Consider the following 10,743-nt stretch of genomic DNA (forward strand, 5'->3'; position numbering starts at 1 on the left):
AATATATTAAGTATGTATATTAATAAAATATATGTATATAATTTATCGGTTCGGTTCGGTTATTTCTTCGGTTTTTTTCGAATAAAACCATAACCAAACCAAATACCATCGGTTTTCAAAAACCTAAAACCAAACCAAACCAAATCCAAATAAAATCGGTTTTATTTTATCGGTTTGGTTTGGTTTTTCGGTTTGGATCGGTTTTTATCCAAACCGTGAACACCTCTAGTATGCAGATACCATTCGTCATATTTTTGGGATATTGGTACTCCTGTCATCCAAAAACTAGATCATATATGGTATTTACCAAAAATGACTACACTTTTTTCAATTTTTTTATTTATACAATGATACAATTATAATTACAATACACTAAATAAGGTAATTTGTTGTTGCAGTGACTGAATGCCCCCTAATTACGTTTCTAAAACTCTCAACTTCCCATAATTAATTTTTTTTTTAAAAAAACAATAAACTTGGTCCGGTAAAGATCCAAAAGGCTGGCTCTCACATAGTTCAGAGGCCCACCATACACGGTTGGGCCTCTTCCTCATACAAGCCCACATAAGCTAAGGTATGTCAGTTAAGTCTCTCGTTCTTCTTCTCTCCGATGTTGAGCTCAGAGCTGCGATGGCTTTGAGAAATCGTCAGCTATGGCAGCAAACGAAGATGATTTACAAAGTGACGATGGAGTATTATAGATTCTTCAGTTCGAAACCGAAAGTAGATTTGAGGAAACTAAGGCCAATGATTCTGAAAAGGATTGAGGATCGGGCGAAAGATTATCCAGTAAAATCCATGGTTCCTGTTGCTGAAGGCGTCTTTAAGGCTCGAACAATACTCTACCATGGCGTTTCCGCATTAATGCAACGTTTCCCAACTTGGGCATGCAAGTAATTCCGTCCCCTTTTCCTCTTTTTTTTTTTGATAAAAAAGTTTGACAAGTTTTGGGCAGAGATTGGTGTTAAAGCTGTTATCTTTATTGAATTTAGATCTAAGGGTAGTTCCTTTTATGCATAATTGTGCGATTAAGAAATTACTCCATGAAGGTACTTTTCTGATACCATCCTTTTTAGTTGTCATGTTGCATTTTGGAGAGTAAATTTGACTTATTTTCAAAGCTAAACTAGATTATGTTCATTCGATATTTTAAAATGAAATTTTTGATATTCAAAAACTATAAGGAAAGTACTATCAATTGCAACTTTTTTCTTATCAATATGATAAAAAATACATCTTATATATGATAAGAAATACAGTGAAGAAGAAAAAACTCATTATCAGAGCTTATGTAAGCATTCTTGTTATCATAAATAAGAATCATTGAAAGTGAATTATCATACATAAGCATTAGGTGGTGCTTGAGCAATGCAACAACAATGTTTGCTCATATCACATCCACAACTTTCATAATGAAAATGATCTCTACAATAGGCCACACAGTCTTCACCAGTTGAACATTCCGATTTATGATACAAATGATTCTGTTTTTCAACCTCCAAAGATTTTACCATTTGGCTGAAATTACAAAAAACCAAGCAAACCAAAACAAGGAAAATCAATATACCCTTTGCCATCACAAGTTTGAAGCAAGGCTTATGGGTATTTTTTCCTATGATAAAAGCTTAATATTATACATGTATTTATACAATATGAAAAGATAGCAACATATACATTAAGAATTTAATGAAAAAATATTATTAGTATCTCAAAAATAATAAGAATTATACCTGCTATTAATTTTGGTCAAAAGAATTAAGTATATAATTGAAGAATCTGTTGAATAATATTATTAGTATCTCAAAAATAATAAGAATGATATCTGCTATTAATTTTGGTCAAAATAATTAATTATGTATTTATTAGCATTAATAACAACATTATCTGCTCTTATTTTTGGTCAAAATGTAACTGATTGCAAGCTTGCCTTTAATGGGTTGGGTTTTGGAGATGTCATGGGTCCTCATGGGCAGTGGCGGAACCAGAATTTTTAATAAGGGGGTTCAAAATCTGAAAAAATAGGCACACGAAGTAGTCGAATGGGTTCGACATCTATTATATATACCTAAAAAAATATTTTAACCATATATAAATAAATATAATTTTTCGCCGAAGGGCCCCTAACTCTAATGTGGCTCCGCCACTGCTCATGGGCATACATAATTTGTCTGCTTCTGAATGAAATAATTTGGTATAGCCAATTATGTATGAGATGCATTGAACATTATGTAGCTTTTTGAGTGTTTAGACACAACATGACATAGTTTCAGCTTATCGAAGACATGACCTTAGACATGAGGTAGTGGACGACAAGGATTAGGCTAGAAGATTAGTAGGTAGTAGTGCGCTAACTTGCTATCCGCCCATACTTGTAGTTGTAGTATTGTTCCGGTAGTTTCTTGTCCTTTGATTTCTTTTGTTACTATAAAGTTCCCTATTTGATTTCTAGTTCATTGGAGACCTGTTTAGTGTAATCTTGCGCTGTTTTGTCAATCAATTTTACTAGTTAGATATGTTTTTTTGTTGAATAGTTCATTTTTTAAAGAAGATATCACAAGGTTTGTATGGTGAAAGTATGTGTAGGGATGTATGGTAAGTAACCTGCTCGAATTTGATATATTGATGTTGAAGCAAAGAGGTACTTCAAATATTTTCAGGCTTTGGCATTAATAAATAAAAAGGGGGAATTTCAGCCTTTAAATAAGTACAAGAGTAAGTGCAAGCAGCACAAAGAGAGCGGAGTAAACGCAAGACAACAAGATGGCAAGAATTATAAATGCGAAAAAAAAAGGGATTAAATCAATACAACAAGAAAAAGTGAAGGCACTTAGCAAAGTGTTGAGATGTCTACAACTGAAGATTTGGTTAAATCTGGGGCATGCCCATGTTTATTACATCTCTTTTTAGTAGAAGCTAGGGAAAACTTGACATGTCCGACTTGTTTCTTCATAATATTTATCTGAAAATATTAGCTTTGGAAATTGAGGCATTGTTGTTGAATATTGCTCTAAAAAGGTCAAGAATGAGAATTTATTTAGCAGTTGGATCATCTGTTGTGTAAATGCTTTTATTTGATTTGGCTCTTTTTGGCATCTTTATGTGCGAATTCTAGTTATAAAAAGCCATCATCTGATACAATTGCATTTGGCACAATATTTTCTTCTTTCAATGGTAGTGAAAGAAAGGTGGTACCTGGCCGAGACTTTTTTCTAACCTCCAAAGGGTTATTTTGTTGTAGATACTGTCCAGAAGTATATATTGGTGAGAATGGTCATTTGATACAAACTTGTCATGGTTACCGGCGGCGTGCTAAGAATCAGGCTCATGAGTGGATTAGAGGAAGCTTGAATGATATTCTAGTGCCAGTAGAGGCATTTCATTTGCGAACTATGTTTCAGAATATAATCAATCACCAAGAAAGATTTGATTATGATCGCATTCCAGCAGTTGTGGAACTGTGCTTGCAGGCAGGGGCTATTCCAAGTGAAGAAATTGTATGCGGAAGTAGTTTGCCCTCAAGTGTTCCTTTTCAAGCTGACTCTTTGTCTGACGATGATTTGATGTTGTTGGGAAGAGAAACCTTGAAGGCATGGGAAGCACTTAGATCTGGAGTTCAGAGGCTATTGTTAGTATATCCAGCAAAGGTCTGTGAACATTGCTCAGAAGTTCATATAGGACCTTCTGGACATAAGGCTCGTCTTTGTGGTGTATTTAAGTTTGAAAGTTGGCGAGGAAGTCACTTTTGGAAGAAGGCAGAAGTGGATCATTTGGTTCCTTCAAAAACAGTATGGTACCGCCGACCCCAGGATCCTCCATTACTTCTGGATGACGGGCGGAACTATTATGGGCATGCTCCCGCTGTTGTTGATCTGTGTACTAAGGCTGGAATTATTGCTCCTTCCAAGTACCATTGCATGATGAAACTTGAAGGTCTATCAGCCCCGTCTCTGTGAAAGGAATGATGGGATCTTTTCCTGCTCTTATTAGTGCAGTTTAACCAGCAACTGGAAGGTGGGTCTAAATTGGGTAATGCTTCTGAAGCCGGACTTACTTTTGTTATTCAGGCAACCCTAAAACTTTAATGGATATAGAATGAAGATTGGGTGGGGGTTATGTTGTGCTCAAAGTCGTCTCTAACACCAAAATATTTCATGAAGACAGGAATATCTTGTTGATATTCACAGGAGATTTACTCGTATTATACTTGAGCAATTCTCATCAATGGAGCATTATATTTTGGTTGACTAGCCACTTAAATCCGTCTCTGGGTTTTTCAAGATCCAAATAGGGAAAATAAGGAAGTACAATGATGCAGAAGGAAGAGAAAATGCAGCAGAAAGTGTGATGATCCCAGGACTTAGTTTTTATTCTTCATGGTCAGGAACACCATTGCTCAGGCAATATAGTTCCCATTGCATAGATTATGCATCTTTCAGCATTTCTAGTTAAATATACATAATCTTTTTAAGAGTGAAAGCAGTTTTTAGTTGATTGTCTCACAGCAGCTGTTCTTCAAGATAACTATTATGTTCTCAGCGGATACTCCTATCTGCTTTAGTGGAGTGAAGTTGTAGCCTAACTAGGCTACGGAAAGTGTCGTCCTGTGTCAGATTCATATACTTCCTGGTGATATGTAACATGATATTTGTCAGCAGGTGATTTGCAGTGAAATGGAAGTGGATCTCTGTTTGGAAGAAACTATCTTTACAGGTTGAACATGTCTTCCAAGTGTCCGACGGCTCACATACATCATTATTGTAAAGTTTAGAGTCATTTTGTAATAGATATCATCAACCCAGTGTCATGGCCTTTGAACTCTTGAGATGTTTTGATACATATAGTAACTTTTGTCGCTATAATTTAATAGGTTCTGTACTGTTTAGTTTTGAGTTATCAAGTTAGATTGGCTGAACGTACTTTGGCAGCTCCTAGTCAAGCCACGTTTCGATACTTGTGAAAAAGAAAGCCCTATTGCTCAGTTCGCGAGAATTGCTTTCATCACTAACCAGTTCAGCTTGGCTAGTGGGCTTTCTGTCGTTGAGCGACAAATGGGAAATTTGTCATCAGCTAAATCTGTTAGGACTACGGTTGTTTTTGTAACCCAAAGTTATCTGAGCTCTTGATGCCAATTGAAAAGTGTGACCACCATTCATTTAAAGCAAGATTTATGAAGCCCAAATAACAAGATTTAATTATGATTATTGACTGCCTCCTAATATCAACATTTTCCCAATTATGTCGTCACATTTTTATTTAAGTTTCCACTGCATAATTTTGCAGCCAACTGCATCAAAATGACTGTCTGACATAACCTCATTTGATATTTGTGATATGATTTCTGGTCAACATTCATGCAAAGTTAACCAACTATATTGACCAATCCAATAGTGTAACATGAAGAAGATGAAATGATCCTGCATGAGTTGAGTTCTCACAAGAATGCTATTTTTCAGGCAATGCAAATAGTAAGACTCACTCAAGAATGCAATTCCTGTGAAAACCTTCTTTATAATCCATGAAAATTTCCCCAAGAACAAGCACTTAGGACACACAAAGAAACAAGCAATAAACACAAACAAGAGAAAAAATGCAGGTGGTAGTCGAGATTATGATGGGGACAATCTTTCACATCCAAGTAGGTGACAATGCAACAGTGTTAGATTTGAAGATAGCAATACACAATCAAGAAAATGTTCCAGCTAATCGCAGCCTCCTGCTACTCGACATAGGTGACGATCATCTCTTAATCAATGATGATCAAAAACCCCTTAGTGAATACGGGGTCCAAGATGGATCTCGTTTTCAGCTGATCTTTAAACCCTTTGAAGCTGAAAAAGACAATGATGATGCTGAAAAAGCCGATGATGATGCTGAAGCTGAAAAAGACGATGCTGCTGCTGCTGCTCATCATGATTCTTTTGCTGCTGCTTATGCTGCTATTGTTGGTAGTCCTCTTCCTGATCTTGATGATTCTGGTGATGACATGGGCATAGAGGATGAAAGAGATGACAATAGTAGTGATGACAGTGGCAGCACCACTCCTAAAACTCCACATGAAGAGAGTACTGCTGAATCACCCGAGTATATATCAATCTCAGATTAGCTATATGAATGAACTCCTACAGTATCCATTCTGACTTTTCCAGTCTTATTTCACTCCAAGACAATTCTGTTACAGCAACTAAGTTATAAAGTCTAGAATTACTTCTTAACTATTTTCTTCTTATGTTAACTCAGAAACATGTATTACGTATTCCGAAAACAGGCCTCATATTGGCATCTGTATTGGGCATCTCCCTTTTTCTAGTATTGTAATGAAAATGATGCTCTCAATACTTCATATTTCACTGTCCAGAAAATGTGAATCTACCAACCTAAGATGCATATGTTAAGAGATCAATGATCATTGACTAGAAATATAATGATGTGAGTGGTATAAATAATAGTAATACATAATATAGTAAGTCAATATCACACGATATAAACAACACCAACCAGCATTTAAGTACCAAACACTAAACTTATTCAGGTGCAACACCCTAAACCACACTAACTGAGCAAAAACTTGTGTTATATATATACACACACATTCATACATAAGATCTACTTTGAAGTACCTAATCAAGAAATAACCTTTACAAACGCCGGTCAAGTAATTTGTAACTATTGCTCAAACAAATCCATGCCGTCTCATGCCAAACAGCAAGGGACAATACCAGTTTGTCAAAGGATACCACAACACAGGGTTGAAGCTGCATCACAAACTCTAGTGCTAAAAGAAGTCAAGATGCCTCAATACCTAAACTAAATAATAATCATCTAAAATGTCTATATGCATCATAAAAAGAAAAATATCAAATAATAGCTATATGGCTTTAAATGAGGACGATAACTAAATAGGCTTGTAAGGTGATCATTTCTTTTTGCAAACAGAGTCGTTACTTCAATGCCTTTGCTACTAGAATCCTGCTGTGCTTCCAGTAGCCACTCAAGAGACAAGATGAACCAAAGCATATAATATGGAAGCTACATATTAGCAAGCCACTAAATAAGAAAAGAACAAATACTGCAAAATTTTCGAATAAAACTACTACTGTGGTGAAAGAGATAGGAGTTCTGAATGTAGTTGATAAGAAGTTGGTATTACACATTGAGTTCTCAAAAAAGAGGTTGGTATTACACATTGATCCAAAAGGGGAATCAACTGAGCCTACCTGTATGAAAAGACAAATAGCAAGACATAGAATATCACTGGCCTAGATCTCAATCGAAGGTCCATTTCAGCAGCTGCTACTATTCTGAACCATCTGGGAATGCATCCAGAGCATCCTGCTTGCCATTGACATAGTACTCAACAACTGCTTTCATTCTAGGAAATTTGTCTGGGTGATAGTTTACATGAACTATAACTGGTTTCAACTTCTTCAGATTAGCATCTTTTCTTACAGTCTTGAATAGGACCTTGCTATTCATGAACAGGTAGATATCCATTGTTCTCCTGGAAGCATAAAGGCCAACATACCCAGGATGTGATGGAAAAGCCAGCTCTTCATTGAAAACTGCCTGGTCCCAGGAATTTGGTTGAGTAGTAAGCCGATCAGCAACCCGATCTAAGAGCTCGATTGAAGGAATCGTTGGCCGAATATAAAAGAAACCAGAATTATAAACCCATATCCTCATTGTATGTGCATATCGAGCCCAACCCATTGATGGTTCATCAAAAACATCATTATAACCATAAGCTGTCATATTATTGTGACCATCTGACATTGATTCAACATCTGAATCACGATATAAATGATCAAAAGGATTTTGCAAATACACAATATCGACATCAGAAAGGAGGACACCGTAACCAAGCTGCAAAAACTCCCTCAAAATTCGGAACTTCAACCCTGAGACAGCGTGGTTGCCTCCACTTTTTCCAATAAAATCAACATTCTCATCGGGGTCCCTTTTATAAACTGGGACGTCATTTTCCTTGCAGAACTCCACTATAGTGTCATCTAAAGCCACGACCAGATAATTGGGAATACCCACTTTTTTAATACTGTTGAACCAAACCTCCAACATGGATTTCACATTTGAATTAGCAAGTGCAACTATGACCTCTTTGCCAACTGCAATCTCTGCCAAGAGCTTTGCTAATCTTGGGTTCACTGACTCATCAGGCATAACAGGAGGGTTAGTTCTCAAACTTTTGACAGTTCCAAAAGGCCCAGCTTTCTGAGGTTGACTCGACACCACCAGTTGCTCCTGTGTACGACCATTTCCCTGCTGAGCTGCCTGAAGCTTTTGATTTAGCTCTCTCACCTGCTTTTGCAACTCTGCATTCTTCTCAGACAACTTCCTATTTTCAGATTTCATCATGTTTACCCCTTCCGTGGATTCACAGTTGGGCGAGTCAACCTAGGAATCAAATTGAATCTCTAATTAAGGAGCTATTAAAATAATTCAACACTTATCAAGCAACGTCCACACGTTATATCCAGTCCCAACATAAAAACGACAACCATAATTAACATTTGTCCTTTTGTATATAAATGAAGATATACACATGCAATCTAACAAAGGATACCAGCTGACTAAATTCCTAACAACACCCTAATAACTTCATATACACCACCTCAATGCAATTCAAAGACAGAGTAACAATACAACTCTAAGAAACAACTACATTAATTAACCTCAAGAAAAAAAAACTCCCCTAAGCTCTTACTATCGTACTTACTCCAGTACAACAACAACATACCCATAATTGTCCCACAAGCGGTGTCTAGGAGACTAGGATGTACACAGACTTTACCCCTACCTTGCTCTTTACTTAGTCTAATACAGCAACAACATACCAGCATAACAAGTGTAATCCCACAAGTGAGATCTGGGAAGGGTAATATGTACACAAACCTTACCATACCTTTGCTCTTACTTATTTAGTACAACAACAACACACCCAGTGTAATCCCCCAATTGGAGTCTGGGAAGGTAGGATGTACGCACACCTTACCCCGTCTTCGCTCTTACTTAGTCTAGTACAGCAACAACACACCCAATATAATTGCACAACTGGAGTCTGGAAGGGTAGGATGTACGCACACCTTACTCCATCTTCGCTCTTACTTAGTCTACTACAACAACAACAACAATACACCCAGTGTAACCACGGAAATGGAGTCTGGGGAGAGGTACACAGACCTTACACCCCACCACCTTTGCTCTTAGTCTAGTAACCACCTTAAATTCAGAGGTCAATACAAGTAAATAACACAATTCTATCACAACCCCATTATATAAGTAACCCAAATTGACTGAAAACTCACCTGAAGATTGGATTTAGAAACAGGGCGACTTTGAGACCTTGGATCGGGAGAGAAAAATCCATTAGGATACAAGAAAGCAAACACACAACCCAACAAAACTCCGATCGCAATTGCTCCAGCAATTCGAGATCCTCTTATAGATTGACCATACTTCTCCCTACGACCCGCCATTTTCTCTTCACTTTTCAAGACAAAATATCCCCTTTTTTTTTTCTTTCTTTTTCTATAACATGAAGTAAAGATTACTCAAAACACTAAACAACAAAAAAATGAAAATGGGTCTTCAAGATTTAAGCCCAAGATGCAAAAAAGTTTGAATCTTGGTGATCTTTGATTATTATTATGGAAAATAAATCTAAGTATTTGAAGTCTTATTTTTGTATGTAAGAAGTGAGTGAGTCGTCGGAAGGGGCCTCAGTGGTTAGTGGCACCGTTGTGGTAACAATATTTTATACAATTTGGGTTTGTATTTGGTGATTTGTGGACCAGAGTATATGTGATATTCTTTCTGTTTTATAAAAAAGGGAAATTGTTTTTATTGGGATAATTATTTAGAAAACGATTCTCTTTAAGGAAACTAGAAATTTTGCGAGAGAGTGATCATCATGTCATGTTATAGTTTTGGGTATTTTTCATTGGTCCTCTAGCCTAAGAAGAAGTTGAGTTCGTCTTGGTATTGCAATGTCCTCTTTCGATATTTTTATTTACGAGAGTTAAAAAAAAAAAATCTATTCAGTGACTTTTACGGTCTCCTTCATTAAATTAATTCGAATTTGAATTACAATTCTGATAAAAAAGTAAACAAGCCTAAGCAGTCACGACGTCTTGTTGATGTTGAATCTATATACTTAGAAAGTCATCATCATTGATATTTATGGATTTTGCTCAATACTCCCTATGTCCCTAATTACTTGTCCACGATTCCTTTTTTAGTTATTCCTAATTACTTGTTCATTTTGACAAATCAAGAAAGGACAATTTTTTTTTACCTATTATACCCTCAATTAATTACTTTGAAAAAGGTGGAACTTCTTAAAAATATTAAAATTTTTAATTCATCCACTTCATAATTAATAGGGGTAAAATGATAAATTCACTATGTCATTTATTAATTTGTTAATAAATGTGTTAATTCAAAAATGAACAAGTAATTAAGGACATAGATTAAATAGGTACAGCAGGACTTGTGTAATGTAATTAGAATTATGGTTAAAGTAACGCTATTTTATTTTAAAAGTTTTTATTGAAGTACCAATGGCGAATGGGGCTTTCTATTTGGCCAATTACAAGAGCTATGTTTGCACAATTTTTAAAATATGGGTAAAATTTAAATGATGATCTAAAAAAACAATATGTGCATAAATCAACAAAAAAAAATTCATGATTCGATATTTGATTAATTCAAATTCATGTTAAAGAGTTT

At 35.9% G+C, this 10,743-nt stretch overlaps 2 protein-coding genes across 2 annotated transcripts; one reads left to right on the plus strand and one right to left on the minus strand.

Moving 5' to 3' along the window:
• Positions 1 to 537: 537 nt before the first annotated feature.
• Positions 538 to 5,216, plus strand: LOC102580815 (APO protein 4, mitochondrial). The gene is made up of 2 exons (XM_006341847.2): positions 538 to 893; positions 3,239 to 5,216. The coding sequence occupies exons 1-2, from the start codon at positions 577 to 579 to the stop codon at positions 3,951 to 3,953; spliced, it is 1,032 nt and encodes a 343-aa protein (XP_006341909.2). The 5' UTR covers positions 538 to 576; the 3' UTR covers positions 3,954 to 5,216.
• A 1,835-nt stretch (positions 5,217 to 7,051) lies between these two features.
• LOC102582025 (arabinosyltransferase RRA3-like) lies at positions 7,052 to 9,832 on the minus strand. The gene is made up of 2 exons (XM_006341851.2): positions 9,321 to 9,832; positions 7,052 to 8,409 (listed from the first exon to the last, which is right to left on the minus strand). Exons 1-2 carry the CDS (start codon positions 9,489 to 9,491, stop codon positions 7,294 to 7,296), a joined length of 1,287 nt encoding a protein of 428 aa, XP_006341913.1. The 5' UTR covers positions 9,492 to 9,832; the 3' UTR covers positions 7,052 to 7,293.
• Between the last annotated feature and the right edge of the window lie 911 nt (positions 9,833 to 10,743).

This window comes from Solanum tuberosum, unplaced genomic scaffold (genome assembly GCF_000226075.1).
Source record: "Solanum tuberosum cultivar DM 1-3 516 R44 unplaced genomic scaffold, SolTub_3.0 scf00032, whole genome shotgun sequence".
In the NCBI taxonomy this organism is placed as follows: domain Eukaryota; kingdom Viridiplantae; phylum Streptophyta; class Magnoliopsida; order Solanales; family Solanaceae; genus Solanum; species Solanum tuberosum.

What these genes read in the sequence shown, in the direction of transcription:
- LOC102580815 (XM_006341847.2), top strand. Translation starts at nt 577, where the DNA reads ATGTCAGTTAAGTCTCTCGTTCTTCTTCTCTCCGATGTTGAGCTCAGA. An exon ending in TTCCCAACTTGGGCATGCAA is followed by an intron (nt 894 to 3,238) that starts GTAATTCCGTCC and finishes ATTTTGTTGTAG; the next exon opens with ATACTGTCCAGAAGTATATA.
- LOC102582025 (XM_006341851.2), bottom strand. Translation starts at nt 9,491, where the DNA reads ATGGCGGGTCGTAGGGAGAAGTATGGTCAATCTATAAGAGGATCTCGA. An exon ending in TTTCTAAATCCAATCTTCAG is followed by an intron (nt 8,410 to 9,320) that starts GTGAGTTTTCAG and finishes TTTGATTCCTAG; the next exon opens with GTTGACTCGCCCAACTGTGA.